The sequence below is a fragment of the Tupaia chinensis genome, unplaced genomic scaffold, assembly GCF_000334495.1.
Source record: "Tupaia chinensis unplaced genomic scaffold, TupChi_1.0 Scaffold000320_2, whole genome shotgun sequence".
NCBI lineage: Eukaryota > Metazoa > Chordata > Mammalia > Scandentia > Tupaiidae > Tupaia > Tupaia belangeri.
The window spans coordinates 1906652-1927453 of record NW_006159814.1 but is presented as its reverse complement, the minus strand read 5'-3'; the positions used below and the strand labels follow the sequence as shown (position 1 = coordinate 1927453).

Here is a 20802-nt window from a genome sequence, read left to right as displayed (position 1 = left end):
GTCTTTTTTCCTTCCTTTTCTTTTCTTTCTTTTCTTTTCTTTCCTTTTCTCTTCTTTTCTTTTCGGTTTTTGCTATAGGGCATGTGTGCTTGCTGGAGAGATAGAAAGCGAGAAATCACCCCCTGGGGAAGATAACCACACCAAATTCTTTCTTCTCTATTCTCCCCTCTGATTTTGGGCCCGCACACACATACATGCAACATGAGTTTTAAGCGAACAGGTCCCGGACTCGAACTACAGTCGACTACGTGGGAGTCCAGTGTCATAACTATTATGCCGTCTGCTGGTTCCTCCCTGTCCATCTTTCTCTTTTTTCTCTGTAGTGAGTGCATGTGCTCTATGTCAAAAAAACAAACAAACAAAAATCAATTAACTGTAAATATAAAGATTTATCTCTAAAAAAACTGATAAAATAGACTTCATCAAAATTCAGAACATTTACACTTCAAAAGACATCCTTTAAAAAAATTGGAAGACAGGCTCATACTCTGACATTTATAGTTGGTAACAAATGGAACTGCAGTGCTGGAAACCACAAGCCAACTGTGAGTTCGGGTCCCAGAGCACATGCAGGGTGCATGCCCACATGCTCAGGATCCTGACAAGCTAGAGATCGGGGGGGGGGGGGAAGAAATCATGACATGACACACTGTTGTGGGGTGCCCCCTTCCTCTCTCAAGTGTGTACATGCTCTCTACCACAGATTTTTAAAAGAAAAATAAATTAAAGTCAACCAACCAACTCAGAAAATGTATTTGCAAACACAAATCTAGTAAATAATCATCAGTATCCAGAGTTTACAAAACACTCTTAGTGGCCAGCCAGTGGTGTAGTGGTTAAGGTGTCTGGATCCCCCATGGCCAACTACATGGTTCAAATCCTAGGCCTGAGCAGTTTGAAAAACACAGTGGGTACATGTGCATGTGTGCCCAAAATCCCAAGAGGAGAATGAAGAAGGGATTTCTCAGAGGATAATTTCTCACTTTCTCTTTTTCTCTGTTACTCTCTGGTGAGTGCATACACCGTATGGCAAAACAAAATAAAACTCTTAGAAGTAAATCATAAAATGACTAATAATCCAGTCAAAAACATCAGCAAAAGATTTGGTATAGACACTTCTTCAAAGAATGTATACAGATGGCTAATAAAAACATGAAAGATGCTTAACATCATTAATCACTGGAGAAACGTAAACCAAACCATAGTGAGATACCAATTTATACCCACTAGGCTGAAATAAAGAAGACAGACAATAGCAAGTGTCTGTGGATGTGGAGGAATTGGAACCTTCATACGCTGCTGCTAGCAGTGTGCTGGTAAACTGTGGCGGAGCCACTTTGGTTTTAGGTTGGCAATTTCTCAAAAAGTTAAAGCAATTCCACTCCAGGTTTCTACCCAAGGGAAATGAGAACCTATGTCCTCACAAAAACCGTCGCATGCAAATGGTCACAGCCACATTACCAGTTATAGTTAAAACGGGAAGTAGCCTATCAGTCAAATGGTTTATGAATGGATAGAGAAAGACATGGTTTACCCCGACAGGAGAATACCTTTCAGCAGCACCAGGGAAGAAACTGCTGACACATGCTTTATCATGGCTGGATCTCAGAAACATCACGCTAAGTGAAAGAAACCAGGCAAAAGAGAACACATACTGTGTGATTCCGTGTATATGCAATGTGCGGAAAAGGCAAATTTATGAGACAAAAAAATAAGTTCATACTTGTCTGGAGTAAGGAGTGAGAATGGAGATTAACAGAAAATGGAATGAGGATTCTTTTTTTTTCCCAAGAGAAAAATGAAAGTTTATTGTGAGAAAGAGTGCCTGGAGTTCTGAAGCCTGGCGTAAGGGTTCTTAATGGGGAGATGGAAACTGATTTATGGTGCTGGTAAAATTACTAAAAATCATTGAACTATACACTTGAAATGGGTAATTTTTTTGACATATAAAATATACCTCAATCAGACTATAAGAAATAGATTAAAAAGCTGTTTTGAGAGGCCAGAGGTGGCATGGTGCTTAAGGTGCTGGGCTCTCACACAGTCTACCTCAGTTTGAGTCTCAGACACAGCGGCTTGAAAATCACACTGGGTACGTGTGCGTGGATGCCCAAAATCCAGAGAGGAGAATGGAGAAAGAGGAATTGTGGTGTGTTCATCCCCCTCTGGGGGTGATTTTTCACTTTCTCTCTCTCTGTCTCTCTTCAGCAAGCACACATGCCCTATGACAAAATAGCAATAATAATAATAAAGAAAGAAAGAAGCCGCTCTGAGAAAATGTGTAATCCTTTGGGGCGGTACTTTTTCTCTTTTAGTTTAGTAGTCTAAGTTGTTGAATATCTATTATGGGATAACAGCTTCAGACCAGAGGGCTTGGAATCAGAATCCTGTTATTCAAGCACTGCACCTTACATACACAGGCTAAGGCTTGGGATTAGCTACTCAGTGTTCTGTGCCTCGGTTTCCTCATTTGTAAAACCGAGAATCACAATGCACGTTACCGAGAACCACAATGCACATTTTGCAACTTTGTGAGAGCTGACTTAGCTTTGCTATCATACCACTTGTGAAATTGCTCCCCATTGTAATTCAATATTAATAATCTGTATTCTTTTACATACTAGAAGTTTTATGTTAATTTTGTTTGTTTCTGTATCCTAGTGCCTGGCAAGTGACTGGAAATAAACTTACTTGAATTTCTTTTTTTTTTTTCTTTTTTTCATGTAGGGCACATGCCCATGCCAGCAAGAGACAGTGAGAGGGAAAATGAGAAATCACCCCCAGGGGGGTGGCCACACCACAATCCCTTCTCCATTCTCCTGGGATTTAGAGCATGCACCCACATGCACCCATGGTTTTCAAGCCACCAAATCCAGAACTTGAACCACAGTTAGCCATGTGGGAGTCCAGTGCCTTAATCACCACACCACCTGTTGGCCCCTTCTTGAATTCCTTTTTAATTTAAATTTGAAACTAGCATTTAGGGGATTATTAATTTACTGGTGTGGACTTTTTTTCCAAATGAGGATGATATGCTCATCTACCATCAGAAGAACATGATTTTTTAGAAAGACCTATTTTTATTTAACTTTATTTATTTATTTTAGTTTTACAGAGAGGGACAGAGTGAGAGAGAGAGAGGAAAAGTGAGAAAACAAGCCTCCAGGTCTAGGACTCAAACTGCATTCAGCCATGTGACAGTCCAGCACCCCCAACCACCACACCACCTGCCAGTCCTGAAGAACACGTGTTTTTATCCTCTAGCTTGTAGGGAAGGAAAGGAATGAGCCACCTAAAGTCTGTCCATGACTAACGTATAACTTCAAGAATTAGGTTATATCAGGCAGGGATGCTTTATGACTTCATTGGGCTCTAAATGCCTTTGAGTATGTGAGCCTTTCCTCCACAGAAAAAAATATTTAAAATGGTGTTTTAGGGTGTATTGCAATAATGAGGAATATATTCATATTACATATTAGCCAAAAGTTTATTGTTTTCTTCTGATTTTAAAATAAATTATAGTATTTTCATGAATCCTTAAAAGTGTCATGTACCCAGGGCCAGCAAGCAGTGTGGTGGCTGGGGCACTGGACTACCACATAGCCACGTAGTCCCACTCCCGGACCTGGTGGTTGTCTCTCACTTTTTCTGGTGAGCATGTGTGCCCTACAGCAAATTAAAATAATAATAAATAACATCAAATAATTCTTTTTTAAAAAAGTACATTTGAGGTGAACCAGCAGTTAGCATAATGGCTATGTCGCTGGACTCCCATGTAGTTGACTGCAGTTCACGTCCCGGACCCGGTGGCTTAAAACTCACACCGGGCGCGTGTGCGTGCCTGCCCAAGATCCCGAGAGGAGAATGGAGGAGAAGGGATTGCGGCGTGACCATCCCCCCTGGGGGGCGATTTCTCGCTTTCTGTCTCTATATCTCTCTCTGTCTGTCTGGCGAGCGCACATGCCCTATAGCGAAAACCTCTCCAAAAAAAAAAAAAAAAAGTACATTTAAGGAAAAAGTATCCTGGACCCCTGGCACTAAAATTGAATTGAAAAAAACAATTGCGATTACACTTATGTAATGAAAGACCATCGGTGCTGTGCTTTCTCTGCCTGATGGAGAAGCCAGCCCTGTTATTGAAGTCAGAGGTATTATCCATGAAATGGGATTTTCTGCTCTGTCAGCACTGTAGGAAGTAACACAAACCCCTTACTATCTTCCCTCTGGTGTAAAATACAAACAAAACCCCACTCACAAAAGACTCTTCTGCTATTATTTTACTTCTGTTGGTTTGTTTGTTTTTGTTTTTGTTTTTTGTCATAGGGCCTATGAGCTCATCAGGGTACATGAGCTCCTCAGAAAAAGCCTGAGAGAGACAGAGAAAGAAAGGGAGAAATCACCACTCAGGGGGGTTGGTCATGCCACAGTCCATCCCCCTCCTTTCTTCTCTCAGGATTCTGGGCACATCCATGCACAAACCCAGAATCTTTCTCAAGCCAATGGGTCCAGGACTTAAACTGCAGAGTCAGCCATGTAGGATCCAATACCTTAACCTCCACGCCACCTGTTGGCCTGCTCTGATTACATTTTATTATTATTGTTGTTATTATTATTATTAACTTAATTTAATTTATTATTATTATTATTATTTTGTAAAGGGCTCATGTGCTCACCAGAGAGAGACAGTGAGGGAGAGCAAGGGAATGGGAGAAAGCAAGCCACCAGGTCCAGGACTCAAACCAAGGTCAGCTCTGTGGGAATCGAGTGCCTTAATCATCACACACCTACTGGCCCCTCTATTACATTTTAAAAAGGCAAAACTAAATGATGTTTAATAAGGTATACATCTGTGCCAAAGAGCAGAGATGGGAATGGGGAGGGGCACAAAGGAGGCTACTGGCCATTGGCAGTGTTTAGTCTGCTTTTTTCTGTGGCTTGGGTGGTGGTTATATAGATACTTGCTTTGTAATGATTCCTTCAACTACACATCAATGTTTTATGTATTCTTGTATGTTTTGATACATTTCAGTGGGAGGAAAAGGGTGGATTTGCTCACTTAAACATGTACCTGTGTGTGTAGTCCTCACACTTTGAGAGCAGGCTAGGGATCCTCTGGTGTAATAACATTTGGGTCTTTTGAGTTTTTGTGTTCTAGAGTGAGGCTGTTGTCCTCACAGCAACCCTGCCGTGTGGAGCCTCACAGCTGAGTCTGTTCTCTGAAGGAGGTGGGCAGGCACAGTCCCCGATGGAAGTCTTTGTGCTCCACACGGTTCCTTTGGGCCAACCTCAACCTCCTTTCCTCCTTTCCTCTCCGCTCCACGAGTTTAGAGCTCTCATGCTGCCCTCTGTGTGCCTAGAACACTTGGTGATGTGCCACTCTCAGACCAGGCCCGCCTGCTCACACAGCCTTATCACTTTGTTTCTATTTACCTTCAGCACACCCCCTCTGTCCCTGGCAATGACTGTTGAGAAAGCAGAGACTCTGTTGAAGGTGCTTTTCTCTCTCTCAATAAATAAACTCTTGTTTTGTTTTGTTTGGGGGGGGGAAGTCCCCCTAGGAGGTTTTTCCAAACTTAATTTCTCATGAATATCCAATTAGTGCATTACAGAATCAGTCTCATTTTCCCAAATGAGACGGGAACTCTTTCGCTGGCAGACTTGCCCACTCCTAACCAAAAATTGAGAACGTGTAGGCTCTTCCTTTATACTGTAAACTCCTTGGAGGCAGAGATTGTATTTCTGTCTTCTACCCCCATCGTAGCCCCAGAGCCTCACATAGTACCTGGCATCCTGAAAATGCTCAGAATATATTTGATGAATGAATGAAGGAGAGAGAGAAGGAAGAAAACCAATGATTACTCCACTCTGAGATAGGAGAGGAGGCTAAGGGCCATGAAGGAGCTTGTGAGACTTCGCCTTCTACAAAAAAAAGGTGCAACTCTTTAGCAGTGTAAGGAAGAATGGACCACTTTGTAGAAATGGAGAAATAGTAAGTAATAACAGTGTATAGTCATTTTCATCTATGACCTTAACCAAAACATTTTAAGTAATAATACAGTGCTGATAAAACTATCAGCCAGGCTGGTGAAGGTCAACAGTGTGATGACCTTTTAAGAAAGTTATTTGGCACCCTTCTGGCTGGAATGCCATCTTCCAGTAATTCACCAAAATGATGAACACAAAGGGGAAGAGGAGAGACACCCAATCAATATGTTCTCTAGGCCTTTTAGAAAATATAGAGTGGTTCTTTTGGCAACATACATTAAAATCTACAAGGAAGGTGATATGATAGACATCAAGGGAATGGGTACTGTTCAAAAAGGAATACCCCACAAATGTTACCATGGCAAAACTGGAAGCGTCCACAGTGTTACCCACCATGCTGTTGGCATTGTTATAAACAAACAAGTTAAGGGCAAGATTCTGGCCAAGGGAATTCATGTGCATATTGAGCATATTAAGCACTCTAAGAGCAGAGATAGCTTCCTAAAACGTGTGAAGGAAAATGACCAGAAAAAGAAGGAAGCCACAGAGAAAGATACCTGGGTTCAACTGCAGTGCCAGCCTGCTCCACCCAGAGAAGCACACTTTGTGAGAATCAACGGAAAGGAGCCTGAGCTATTGGAACCTGTCCCTTAAGAATTCTTGGCATGATAGGTGTTAAAAATAAACTAATCCATGGTCTATTTTTTAAAAAAAGAAAGTAATTTGGCAATATGTAATAAGAACATTAAAAATATTTATACTCTTTGCTCTTGTAATCTCATGTCAAAGGGCTTAGCCAAGAAAATAACCCAAAAGGAGAATCAAGATATTTACTGTGGGTCCCTTTATATTAACTAAAAAGGAAAAGCAACTTTATTACAAACACAATTGAATAAATCATGACACGTACCCATAAAGATGCTAAAAAGGATAATTGTGAATACTGTGCAGCCACAAAAGAAATAATTCTAAGGGAAGAAATACTGAAACTGTGTTTTTCTTTTTTTTTCCTTTTTGGTTTATCACATAAAGCTATAATGTGAATAAAAGGCACAAAGGGGGCAGGCTCGGGGGTGCAGTGATAATGTGCTGCTCAAGGGAAGTTGGAGCTACGCTTTAGGATTTATAGCGTGTGTGTGTGTGTCTGTGTGTGTTATAAACATATTAATAAGAAACAAAGGAGACAAAATGGGATCATAAAAGATATTTGGTTAGCCTAAAAGCAGGCTAAAAGAGGAGAACGAGGACAAGAGTAGATGGAGCAAGCAGAAAGCAAATAGCAAGATGGTAAACTCAGATCCAGCCACGTCAAGAACCACATTCAACTAAGTGCTCCAAGCACCCAGTTCAAACCAGAGCTTATTAGATTGGGTGAAAAAGTATGACCCAACTCTATGTTGCCTATTAGATACGCTTTTGGATTTATAGCGTGTGTGTGTGTGTGTGTGTGTTATAAACATATTAATAAGAAACAAAGGAGATAAAATGGGATCATAAAAGATATTTGGTTAGCCTAAAAGCAGGCTAAAAGAGGAGAACGAGGACAAGAGTAGATGGAGCAAGCAGAAAGCAAATAGCAAGATGGTAAACTCAGATCCAGCCACGTCAAGAACCACATTCAACTAAGTGCTCCAAGCACCCAGTTCAAACCAGAGCTTATTAGATTGGGTGAAAAAGTATGACCCAACTCTATGTTGCCTATTTGGAATACAATTAAAATAAAAGACACAAATTGGAGGGGGGTGCGTTGGCTGGTAGGTGGCATGGTAGTTAAGTCACTGGACTGACACATGTCAGATGGCGGTTTGAGTTCCAGACCTGGCAGCTTGCTTTCTCACTTTCTTCTCTGGTCAAATTTCAAATAATAATAATAATACATAAAATAAAATAAATATTTATTTTTAAAGGACACAGATGGGTTGATAGTAAAACTATAAAAGACAGGGGCTGGCAGGTGGTGTGGTGGTTAAGGCGTTGGACTCCCACATAGCCGACTGTAGTTCTAGTGTCAGACTGTCAGCTTACTTTCTCTCTCTCTGGTTAAATTTTAATAATAATAATAACACATAGAATTAAATAAATAGATAAATCTTTAAAAAATGTTTTTAAAAAGCTATAAAACACATACAGTATTAACACTAGTCAAGAGAAAGCTTGAGTGGCTGTATTAATATCAGGCAAAATAGATTACAGAGCAAAGGATATTACCAGAGATTAAAGAGGTAATTTCAAAATTAAAACAGGGCCAGGTAATCAGGATATACTTATCCTAAACATTTTGTTAACCTAGTAACAATGCTTCCGAATATATGAAACAAAAATATACAGAATTATTTCAAAAAATGTGTATATTTCTTATTATCAGGCATCTCAGTACTCCTCTCTCAGTGATTTATAGAGTAAGTGGACAGATTTTTGCTACAGAGTGCATACATTTGCTGGAGAGACAGAGAGAGAGAGACAGAGAGATAGAAGGCAAGAAATCACCCCAGGGTTTATGGCCATGCTGCAATCCTTCCTCCTCCATTCTCCTCTCAGGACTTTGGGCATGCACGCACACACTCCTGGCATGAGTTTCAAACTGTCGGGTCTGGAACTCAAACTGTCGTTTACTACATGGGAGTCCAGCAACTAACCGTTACACCATCTGCTGGCCCATAAAGCAATTGTTAACACAGTTTAAATTATTCAAATTATAAAATGTATGTTCTTTGCCCCAAATAGAATTTAATTAGAAATCACCAACAGAGACTGGCAGGTGGTATGGTGGTTAAGGGCACTGGACTCCCACATGGTCGACCACGGTTCAAGTCCCAGACCTGGGGGCTTGCTTTCTCACTTTCTCTCTCTCTTTCTTTCTCACTCTGTCCCTCTCTGGGCAAATTAAAAATAAAAAGAAATAAAGTTAAATAAAATAATTTTTTTAAAAAGAAAGAAATCACCAACAGAATGTTCTCTTGGAAAAATCCCCAAATGTTTAGAAGTGAAATAACAGACTTCTAAATAATCCATAGATAAAAAGAGAGATCAGGGGACCAGCAGATGGCGTAATGACTATGTTACTCGACTCTCATGCAGTTGACCGCAGTTCAAGTCCTGGACCTGGCTTGAACTCACGCCAGGAGTGCATGCATGCCCAAGATCCCGAGAGGAGAAGGGATTGAAGTATGGCCTCCACCACCTCCCCCCCACCCCGCGGAGGGTGATTTCTTGCTTTCTGTCTCTCTGTCTCTCTCTCTCTGTCTTTCTGGCGAGCACACATGCCCTGTAACAAAAACCTCTCAAAAAAAAAAAAAAAAAAAGGAGAGAGAGAGATCAGGCTCAACTACAGTGGCATGGGCTCAGATACTACTGCTTTGTAGGCTGAGGCCATATGGCAGGCCCAGAATTGGTTCTGGCCCAACCTAAAAGCTAGGTGCAGCGGGTGCATTCCTGTAATCCCAGCTACTGGGAGGCTGAGGCAGGAGGATTGTGAGCCCAAGGTCAACCAGGACGACAAAGCAAGGCCCGATCTAGGAGCATGGAGTGGTGACATGTGCCTGTAAGCTCTTCTACTACGAGGCTGAGAGTGGGAGAACGCAGACTCTGTGAGACCATGTTTAAAAGCAAGAAAGAGATAACAAAAGAGAAAGTAATATTTTGAATGAATGAAAGTGGCTTAAAAAAACCAACATATCAGAAATTATAGGATGCTACTTAAGCAGTATTTATAGCCTAAAACTTATATTAGAAAAGGAAAAAAGTCTCAAATCAACCAGCTTCCACCTTAAAAAAAAACTAGGAAAAAGAACCGTTAAACCCAAAGTAAGCAGAGGAAAGGGAGTAATAAAGGTTCAAGTAGCAGTCAGTAAAGTAGAATACAAAAAAAAAGAAAGAAAGAAAGAAAGAAAGAAAGAAAGAAAGAAAGAAAGAAAGAAAAAAAGAAAAATTAATAAAACCAGAAACTGATTCTTCAGAAAGAAAGAAAGAAAGAAAGAAATTTTAATAAAACCAGAAACTGATTCTTTGAGAAAAATCAGTAAAATTGATGAACCTCTACCCAGACTAAGAGTAAGAAATTATACTGATTACCAATACTGGGAATGAGCAAAGAGATATTACAGATTCAAATGACAATAAAGTATAACAAGGGAATGTTGGGAATGATTTAATGACAATAAATTTGATAACTAGGTGAGATGGACAAATTCATTGAAAGACACAAATTGTAAAAGTTTGCACAAATAAAAAGTAATTTAAAAAGTCCTGTATCAGGTCAGCCCATGGCATGGCAGTTAAGGTACCTGGATCCCACATGGCCAATTGTGCTGTTCAAGTCCTGGACCCAGTGGCTTGAAAGGCATGCTGGGCTCATGTGCATGCATGCCTGAAATCCTGAGGGGAAAATGGAAGAGGAAAGGATTGAGCATGGCCATCCCCCCAGAGAGTGATTTACACTCTCTCTGTCTCTGGCAAGTACACACACCCTATAGCAAAATTAAATAAATAGTAAAATGAAAGAAATAGCCCTGTATCTATTAGGTATATTGAAAATGTGATAAATTTTTTTTCTCAAATAAGATTTCAGACTTAAATAGATTCAGACGTAAATAAATTCCGCCAAAATTCTAAGGAGGAAATAATACAAACTCTATACAAATGCTTCAAACAAATAGAAAAGAATGTACTGCCTCCTAACTCATTCAGTGAGACTAGGATTATCTTTTTTTTTTTTCTTTAAGGTTTCTGCAAATTCAATAGGGTACATGTGCTCACCAGAGAGAAACAGAGAGAGACCAAAATGAGAAATCACCTCCCAGAGGGGATGATAATACTGCAATCCCTTCTCCATTCTCTTCCTGGGATTTTGAGCATGAATGCACATATGCCTGGCATGATTTTCAAGCCACCAAGTCTGGGACTCAAAACCATGGTCAGCCATGTGGGAGTCTAGTGCCTTAACCACCACACCACCTGCTGGCCACAGACCAGGATTTTTTAATAATGAAATCAGACAAAGACATTAAAAGAGAAGAAAAGTTCAGACAGATATATATCATGAAGTAAATATAAATTTTTCTAGTAAAATTGTAGTGTATAGCATCAACAGTATGTTAAAAGGATAATACATTATCCAGACCCAAGAAATACAAAGGACCCTGCAAAGAATCAACCAAGAAAATCTTCCCTGAGGCACATCACAGCCAGATTGACCAAAACCACAGACAAGAGACAAGATGCTAAAATTGGCAAAAGTGAAACATCCAATTACTTTCTTTTCTTTTTTTTTTCGGAGAGGTTTTTTATGCTATAGGGCGCGTGCACTCCCCAGACAGACAGAGAGAGACATAGAGACAGAAAGCGAGAAATCACCCCCCAGAGGGGATGGTCACGCCGCAATCCCTTCTCCTCCATGGATCTTGGGCACGCACGCACACACGCCCGGCGTGAGTTTTAAGCCACCCGGTCTGGGACACGAACCGCGGTCGACTACGTGGGAATCCAGCGACATAGCCATTATGCTAACTGCTGGTTCCCCATCCAATTACTTTCAAAGGATATCCCATAAGGCTAACATTGGACCTCTCATTTGAAACAATGCAAGCAAGGAAAGAATGGGAAAATATATTCAAAGTGTTAAGTCAAAAACAATTTTAACAAAGAATACTGTACCCAGCAAGATTATCTTTCATATGGGGGAAAAAAGACAAAAGCATTCTCAGAAAAAAACAAAACATGAAAGAATTTACCAGCACCAGACCAGCTCTCCAAGAAGTGCTGAAGGGAGTGCTGTACCAGGAAAACTAAAGTCGGACACACAGAAATAAGAGGACAAGAAACAAGCAAGAGAATAGCCAGCCTAATGGTAGGGACAGGTCCGGAGCTGAATGTTAACTTCCAGAGTTTAATGGAAAGCTCAGACCACAGTAACACTGCAAATTCAATAGAAGAGAGAGTAATTACATGAGTCTGAACTAGTGAAATAGAATGTTTTTACTTTGGACTAAAACATTACTGATTTTCTTCGATGCTTTGATTTTCATATTTAAGGATTTTTGTCTTCTCTTGAACTGTTGATAGGTTCATCTACCTACTATTTGAAATAAATCCTAAACTTTTTCCTGGCTTTAAATTTTAAGCTAAAACTAAACTTTTTAAATTAAAAAATGCATTAAAAATACCTACGAGTAGGTATTTTAAAATAGGTCATTAAAGAGGTCATGAAATTATACCTATGTAATGACTGATTGCAGTAAGCTATATAGCCCCAGCAAGGTGCTACTTTATGTTTATTTTACTCACTGAGGTTTACACCTAAAGTCAGACATGCATTCATAAATATGTGTATATCAGCTGTGCTTGCTATTTAAAGTCTTTAAATTAAGATCTTTAGTGACTCAATAAAATGTGTAAAGAAAAAAAGTAGTAAATTATGACCTTTTTGGGTTTATCCTAGGAATGCATGGGTGGTTGAACACTTCAGTGTCAATCAATGTTATTTACTATGCTAACACACTGAAAAAATAGAACTGCATAATTACCTCATTAGGTGTAGGAAAAAGGCATTTAACAAAATCCAAGATTTTTTTCCTGATAAAAACCTTTTTTTAATTTATAAGGTTTTTATTTTTTTTTTTAATTTGCCAGAGAGTACATGTGCTCACCAGAGAGAGATAGAGAAAGAAAGAGAGAGAGAGAGAGGAAGGGAAGGAAAGTGAGAAAGTCACCATGGTCACACCACCATCTCTCCTCCATTTCTCCTTGCTTTCGGCGTTCTGGGCATGCTCACACATGTGCCCTGCATGTTTCTCAAGCTGCCAAACCTGAGATTCCAACTCCACAGTTGGCCATGTGGAATCTGCTACCTTGACCACTATGCCACCTAATGGCCTAAAAATTCTTAATAAGCTAGGAAAATAATGGAATTTTCTCAGCCTTATAAATAGTATCTACAAAAAGCTTACAACTGACATACTTAGTGATAAAAAAACTGAATGTTTTCTCTCAGACAGAGAAAAAGACAGGCATGTCCACTTTTACCACTTCTATTTTATATACTGGAGGTTCTAGCCAGAAAAAGAAATAAAAGGTATTCTTATTAGAAAGTAAGAAGTAAAACTTATTCATAGAGCGGATGATTATCAATGCAGAAAATCCAATTAAATCTATAATAAAAGCTATTAGAACTAAAAAGTGAGCTTAGCAACATTGCATAACATAAGGGCAATATACAAATATCAATAATATTTCTAGATCCAGCAATGATCCCAGAAATTAAAGTGTGAAAAATAACAATAGCATAAAAATATTACAAAATTAGGGATAAAGCTGACAAAAGTGAATTCTACCTTGCAAATTAGAAAACATTACTGAAAGAAAGTAAAGAAAACATAAATAAATTGGATAGATCCCTCTTGTTCATTGATGAGAGGACTCAATTATTGTTACGATACCAATTTTCTCCAAATTAATCTATAGAGTCAACACAGTCTCAATCAAAATAACAGAGGTCCTTTTTATTGGGGGGGAGGTTTAAAAATTGACAAGCTAAGTCTAGATTGTGTATGGAAATACAAAGGACTTAAAATAGCCACAACAACTCAGAAAAAGAAGAAAAATTGGAAAGCTAGCATTATCCAATTTTTAAGAATTATTATAAAGCTACAATAATCAAAAAAGCATTGAACAGGTGTAAAGATACATACATAGATAAATAGAACAGAATCAAACATCTAGAAATAAATCCACACACATATGTAAAGCTTACTTTTTTTTTTTTTGGCCAGAGGACATGTGTATTCACCAGAGAGAGACAAGACAGGGAGAAAATACCTTCCAATGGGACCTGGTCACACTGCAATCTCTTCTCCATTTCTCCATCCCATTGGGATTCTGGGCATGCCTAACATGTTTTTCAAATTGCCAAGACCGGAATTCAAACTACAAAGTCAGCCACATGGGATCCAGCTCTCTCAACCACTAGCCACAGGGATGGCCGTACAACTGACTTTATTTTTTAGGTTTTTGCCATAGGGTGCGTGTCCTCTCCAGAGAAAGAGCCAGGAAGAGATAAAATGAGAATCACCCCTGAAGGGGGATGGCCATGCCACAGTCCTTTCTCTGTTCCCGTCTCAAGATTTTGGGCACATACACACACTCACCTGGTGTGAGCTTCAAGTGACCAGATCCCAGATTCAAACTGTGGTTGGCCATGTGGGAGTCTAGCATCTTAACCACCCTGCCCTCTGCTGGTTCCAAAAGTTTTATTTTTCATGTTTAAAAATCTTTACAATTTTCAAGAAAATAAAAATAAAATAATGTAGTAAGCTAGTGCGCTGGACCTACCACTCAGCTTCAGTAATTATCAACATCTGACCAATATTTTCATTGACCGATTCATTCATAGATAGGGCCTCAACATATAATGGTCCTCCTACCTCAACCTCCACGGTAGCTGTTGGACTGCAGGCTCGTACCACTACTTCTGACTTTCAGGGTTTATTCAGGCCCTCATGTGGCCTCAGCCTTCCACGTAACAGCATCTACTAGTGCATACTTAGGCTCACCATGGCAAAGCCACCAGTACTATTTAATTTTACTTTACAAATTCAAGGGATTATGTTTTGAAATATTGTAAAGTTCTAGTCACATAGCTGTGTACATTTCTTATTAAGCTTATTCCTGGGCATTTTATCTCATTGTTGTTTACATATATAAGATTTATTTCTGTACATTAGTTTTGTACCCTTTCATTATTTGAAAAGTATTCGTCTATGCTAATTTGAGTTTGTTAGTCTGAAAAAATAAATTACAACCCTTCATAATTTGTCAACCAGACTTTGCCTGTGCATTTATCTGTTCTATCAGTTATGAATATACCAAAATTAGAGGTATAAACTAGTACAGTAAACTACGCTCTTGTTCCAAACGGTGACTGTGGCCTGAAACATAATGAGCAACCCATGTAATGGCACAGCACACTTACCTGGAATTTCTATCCTGTAAGGCTCTCTGTTAAGATGTGAAAAACTTGGACCGTCTTCGGTTTCTTGCAACTTTGTAATGTAGGTACGCTGGCTAGCATTGGTTCTTCCAGTAAACCTTAAAGTCTCTCTTTGGGAACCAGTATGTGGTGTAGTTGTTAGAACACTAGATTCCCACATGCACTTCCCATGGGAAACAGTCACCACAATCTCTTCTCCTTCATCTCTCTCTCTCTTTGGAAATTTGGTCACAGACATCCAGCATGTTTTTCAAACTGCCCAGTTCAAGACTCAAACTGTATAGTCAGCCATGTTGGATCCAGCTTCTTTAACCTCCAGGCCATGGGCCAGCCTAATTCTAGTTTATTTAAAAAATTATAGGAACTTTCTTTCAAAGAAAAGTGCTTTCTCTTAGATTGCAGTGAGTTACTTTATGTGACACATTTTAAATGACAAACTCAGGCCAGCCCTGTGGCTGGCCTAGTGGTTATAGGATCTGGATCCCACAGAGCCAGTTGTGCAATTCGAGTCCCACAACCAGTGGCTTGAAAAACTGTGTATGTGTGCATGCCCCAAATCTTGACAGGATGGAGGAACAGAGGAGAAGGGATTGTGGCATGGCCATGCCCCACTGGGGACATGCTTTCTCCCTCTCTCAACCTTTCTCTTTGTCTCTCCATCTCTCTCTGGGGAGTGCATGCACTCTCTAACAAGTTGTAAAATAAATAAGTGACGAATTTATCTGAATAGAGATAAATATATCTCATTAAATGATGACTTTGAGGGGAGCGATGGAGAAAACTTTGATAAGGTGCATAATATCATTGATGCTAGGTCTGACTTTGACTAAATTAAATGAATACATATCACTTTTTAAGGTAGTAATACCTCTCAGAGTTGTTATAGGCTTTAAGTAAATTCATATATTTAAGGCACTTAAAATAGCACTTGAGCACATGGTAACTTTCTAATGGGTATTTGTTAAATAAATAAAAATTAATAAAATTGAAATACAGACACATTGATTTTAAATTCAGACTGTTTAAAGGGAAAAAAACTGAAATTCCATAATCTGTCGTTTTCTTAATTCATTCTTGGTGAAGTAACTTCCTTCTTGCATATGTAAATGTTGCTCATTTAAACAACCTCTTTTGTTTGAAAGATTCTCCGATTCTCAGCCCAGTTACTTCTGCAATCAATTTAAGTGGAGCCCAGGACCTGACCCGGAATAAGAATGTTGTGAAACCGCTGGCTTTATCTTTGCAGGTGGTAGGGAAGACTTTTGCTGCAGGTGATGTTTTCCTCACTTATATTTCTTTGGTAAATACATAGTCTATAAAAGACTTGTGTGGCATTTAATTGACAAATTGATAGGAGAAAATAGAAGCTGTTTCTACCTGCCAGTTGAAGATAGAGTGGGGCTGCCTCTAGTAATGTATGAGTGTACAAGGCTTTGCGTTGTCTCGGTGCCACCAGAAGAGTCAGGGAATGACGTTTGATACACAGGGGAGACACAGCAATTCCATTCTGTTCAACAAACATTTCTTGCTATGACTAGGAACTGGAGATGCAAATATAAATAGGGCCCAATCACTGACGCCGACTGTCCTTGAAATCTAGTCACAGACATGGACCTACAACAAGGCATTTCAGTGTTCTGCAGCAGATACAATCAGCTAGGGGAGCTGTACAGAGCAGGGGATTTTAGCCAGACATTTTAGACATTATCAACAGTGAAGTCTTAAGAAACTAGTCTTCAACAATAAGGAGATACTCACTGTACAAAAGAGTGAAGGAAAAACATTTCAAATTCAGGGAACAGCAGGGCCAATGATTAAAAAGAAAAGAAAGGAAAGGAAAGGCGGAAAGAAGCATGACGTGTAAGAACCTCCAGCAGTTTGGTTAGAGTCAGAAAATGTGAAACCCACGGAGTGGCAGAAGGTGAGCAAGTGGTGGGTAAAAGGAAAGTCAGGGAGGCAAGGTGAGGCGCCTGAACTTTATAACTTGTAGAACAGGAGAATGCCATGGTCTGACCTGAACATGGGCTTGATCATTGTGGCTGCAGTGTGTAGGAAAGGAGGTGGGGAAACTAGTTGGAGATCATTAGTAGTCTAGGTGAGAAATGAGGTTCTTGGCCAGGTTAGAAATGAGGGGACAGACTGGAGAACTACTCAGGATGTGAAACCAGCAGAACTTGACTCATTAACATTGGCATGAAAGAGATGAAGGGGTCTTGGTTGACTTCCATCTTTCTGAGCTGATGATGGTGTCACCTGAGAAGGAGAATACAGAAGGAGGAGCATGTTTTCCAGGAAGAGAACATGAGCTCAATTTTGGACATGCTGAGTTAGAGATACCCCCGAGTCATCCACTTAGAGCTGTTTAACAATTATTTATCTTAGGGGGAAGTCAGGGCTGAAGATATAGACTTGGGCGAGCAATGACTTTTATAGGATCTACTTTCTGGTTAGACTAGAGACGAAAAAACTGAATTTGAGTTTAACAGCATTAAAAAAATCCATGAAATAATGGATCAGTAATCATCACAGTTACTAAATCCATGAGGTGAAAGGCTAACCTTCATAATGTGAGGTTGCAAACTCTTGAACTCACTAATCAATTGTAGTATCACAAGAAGAGAGAAGACTAGCCATGATGTGCCCTCTGATGAAAGAGTACATCAGTACTTACGAGATGCTTTGGCCGAGATGAGAACTGACAACCTCTATAGCTAATGATTAGTTTACTGAGAACATAAGGGGACAAAGGAACATTAAATGAAATATGGGTATCTAGTTATGTAAATCCAGAAAATAGGAAATGCTGTCAGGTTTTCAGTGAATTAAGAAAGGAGAAAAGAAGAAACAGAAAGAAGAAAAAGAAATGAAGTAAGAAAGGAAACAAAAAAGGAGACAAAGCCTATAAAGTAAAAGAAGTTTAGGGATAGCAGATGCATACTGGTTACATCTCTGGACTCCCACATAGTCAGCAGTGGTTCAAGTTCCGGATCCAGAGATTTACAACTTACACTGGGTGCATGTGTGTGAGTGTCCGGAATCCTGAGAGGAGAATGGAGGAGAAGGGATTGGGGTGTGGCCACCCCACCGGGGAGGTGGTTTCTCACTTTCTGTCCCACTGTCTCTCTCTCTTTCTCTCTGGCAAGTGCTTGCAACCTATAGCAAAATATGTCTCTAAAAAATAAATAAGGGACATATCGACTGAAGTCAATTTGTGAACCCTTTCTGAATCCCCATCTAAAGACAACTGTTAAAAAAAATTTCTGAGGTAGTTGGAGGAAATTGGAATACTATTAGCATATATGGTGATATTAAAAAATTATTATTGTTACTTTTAAGTATAATGATATTACAATAATGTTTTGAAACTCAGAAGTATTAATGGGTGAAATAATATGATAAAAGGTTTTGCTTCAAAACAATCCATAGCATGTATGTATGTACTGTATATTAAGGAAAGGAAGTAGGAGGTACAGATGAAGCAAAATTAGCTATGTGTTGAAAATTGGTTATTGATTAGATCTCCAGGACATTATTTTTAGGTGACTTTTTTTTTTTAAGAGGATTTTACCTTATGGCATATTCACTCACTGGAGAAAGAAAAAGAGACAATGAGAGGGAAAAATGAGAAATCGTCCCCCAGGGTGGATGGCCATGCCACAATCCTTTCTCTTTCATTCTCCTCGGATTTGGGGCATGCACGCACACACACACCCAGCATGATTTTCAAGCCACCTGTTCTGGGATACAGACCATGGTGGACCTTGTGGGAGGGAATTCAATGATATAACCGCTACGCCATCTGCTGGACCCAGCTGACATTTCATTTAAATGAAGGTACAACTCTTGTACAAGAGATCTTCAAAGTGTTCATTGAAAATGCATCTAATGAAAAAAATTTCAATTTTTTTTGCACCAACATAAACTCATTTTAATTCCTTTTTTGATGAATTTTTTTAAGTCCTCTGGTAGGCGTTTTATTTTTATTTTATTTTTTTAAGGTTTTTGCTATAGGGCATGTGTGCTCGCCAGAAAGAGAGAGAGAGACAGAGAGACAGAAAGCGAGAAATCGCCCCCCAGGGGGGATGGCCACGCTGCAATCCCTTCTCCTCCATTCTCCTCTTGGGATCTTGGGCACGCATGTACACGCACCCGGCGTGAGTTTAAGCCACCAGGTCCAGGACGCAAACCGTGGTCGACTACATGGGAGTCCAGCGACATAGCTATTACGCTAACTGCTGGTCCCAGGTGTTTTATTTTTTTAAGAGAGATTTTTTTCTATAGGGCATGTGCACTCACTGGAGAGACACAGAGAGACAAAGAGACAGAAAGTGAAAAATCACCCCCCAGGGGTTATGGCCATGCCACAATCCCTTCTTCTCCATTCTACTCTCAAGATTTTGGGCATAGACGCACATGCACCTGGTGTGACTTTCAAGTCACCAAGTCCAGGACTTGAACTGCAGTCAACAATGTGGGAGTTCAGCAATGTAACCATTATGCCCTATGCTGGTCTCATCCTCTGGTAGTTTTATACAACTGGACTGAGTCTTATCAGAGAGGCATTTTTGAATCCTAGAACATGAATGGTTGCAGTGTCTCCAAAGGCAGTTTCCTACCCAGCCTCTGTTCTGAGCAGCTCCTCTCCTTGTGTCCCACAGATGCTGCTAATGGAAACAGTAGCCATGGTGGGAAAGGCAGTGCATCCAGCTCCACTCCGGCCCGCCCTGGGACTTACTCTTTGTCACCAAGACCCAGCTGTGCACCAGGAGACCAAGGTACAGAACCCATCTTAACGTTTTCAAATAATGCACTTAATTAAGGTAGATGTGCTATGGATTTTGGAACAATGTGTTACCTAACAGCACACACTAGAGCTTTTCCCTTGTTTGTTGTACAATGTTTTAAAAGTTTATGGTTGATGTGAATGGGAATGTTTAAATGTCTTGGTAATTCTGTTGATACACGGATGAACCTAATTGGGAAATAATGTTGAATCAAATACTTAAGGAAATATCTTGAAACACCGTGAATTTTGCTGATGTTTCAAAGTTCCCTCATTGTGTAACCCTAGGCAAATCTGAGCCTTCCTTTCTCCATCTACAAATGGGTATAAAAATACTATCTGTCCGGGACCAACAGCTGGCGTAATGGTTATGTCACTGGACTCCCATGTAATTGACCACAGTTCGAGTCCTGGACCCAGTGGCTTAAACTCATGCCAGGAGTGTTAGCGTGCATGCCCAGGATCCCGAGAGGAAAGTGGAGGAGAAGGAATTGTGGCGTGGCCTTCCCCCCCTGGGGGGTGCTTTCTTGGTTTCCGTCTCACTGTCTCTCTCTGTCTTTCTGGCAAGCGCACACGCCCTACAGCGAAAGCCTCTTAAAAAACATATCTGTCCTACAACTTCACAGGATTGTTAAGAGAATCAAATGAATAATCTGGGTAAAATTATAAATGTAAACCAGCATAGAGATGTTAGGTAGTTGTTAGTGTGATGTTAGGTGTTGGTGTAGCTTGTGCTAACTTTATCTTTACCTCTAGAAGAGTGACTTGGACTTTGTATGGATAATAAGATGAAACGTCCTATATTATTTTGCCATTCTTTCCTTTCTTCCACATTGCGGAGAACAAAGGCATCTTTCTTTTTATCTTTAGCTACTATGTTTATTTCTGGGCCACCAAAGAAACGGCACCGAGGATGGTATCCTGGGTCACCTGTCCCTCAACCTGGTTTAGTTGTACCTGTCCCTGCAGCTCGTCCTCTTTCAAGAACTGGTAAGATTTTAACAGGAGATGGGTTTTAAGGCTTTTTTTTTTTTTTTTTTTTTTTTTTAAA

General features: G+C 39.9%; 1 protein-coding gene across 1 annotated transcript in view; it reads left to right on the top strand.

The window, feature by feature from the left end:
* The window catches only part of GREB1L (GREB1 like retinoic acid receptor coactivator), a gene marked incomplete in the record, with an annotated part of 234692 nt that overhangs the window by 133087 nt on the left and 80803 nt on the right, over window positions 1-20802 (top strand). Inside the window, 3 exon segments of the mRNA XM_027773094.1 lie at window positions 16111-16239; window positions 19627-19743; window positions 20622-20741. Of these exon segments, the coding sequence (XP_027628895.1) occupies window positions 16111-16239; window positions 19627-19743; window positions 20622-20741 (366 nt within the window).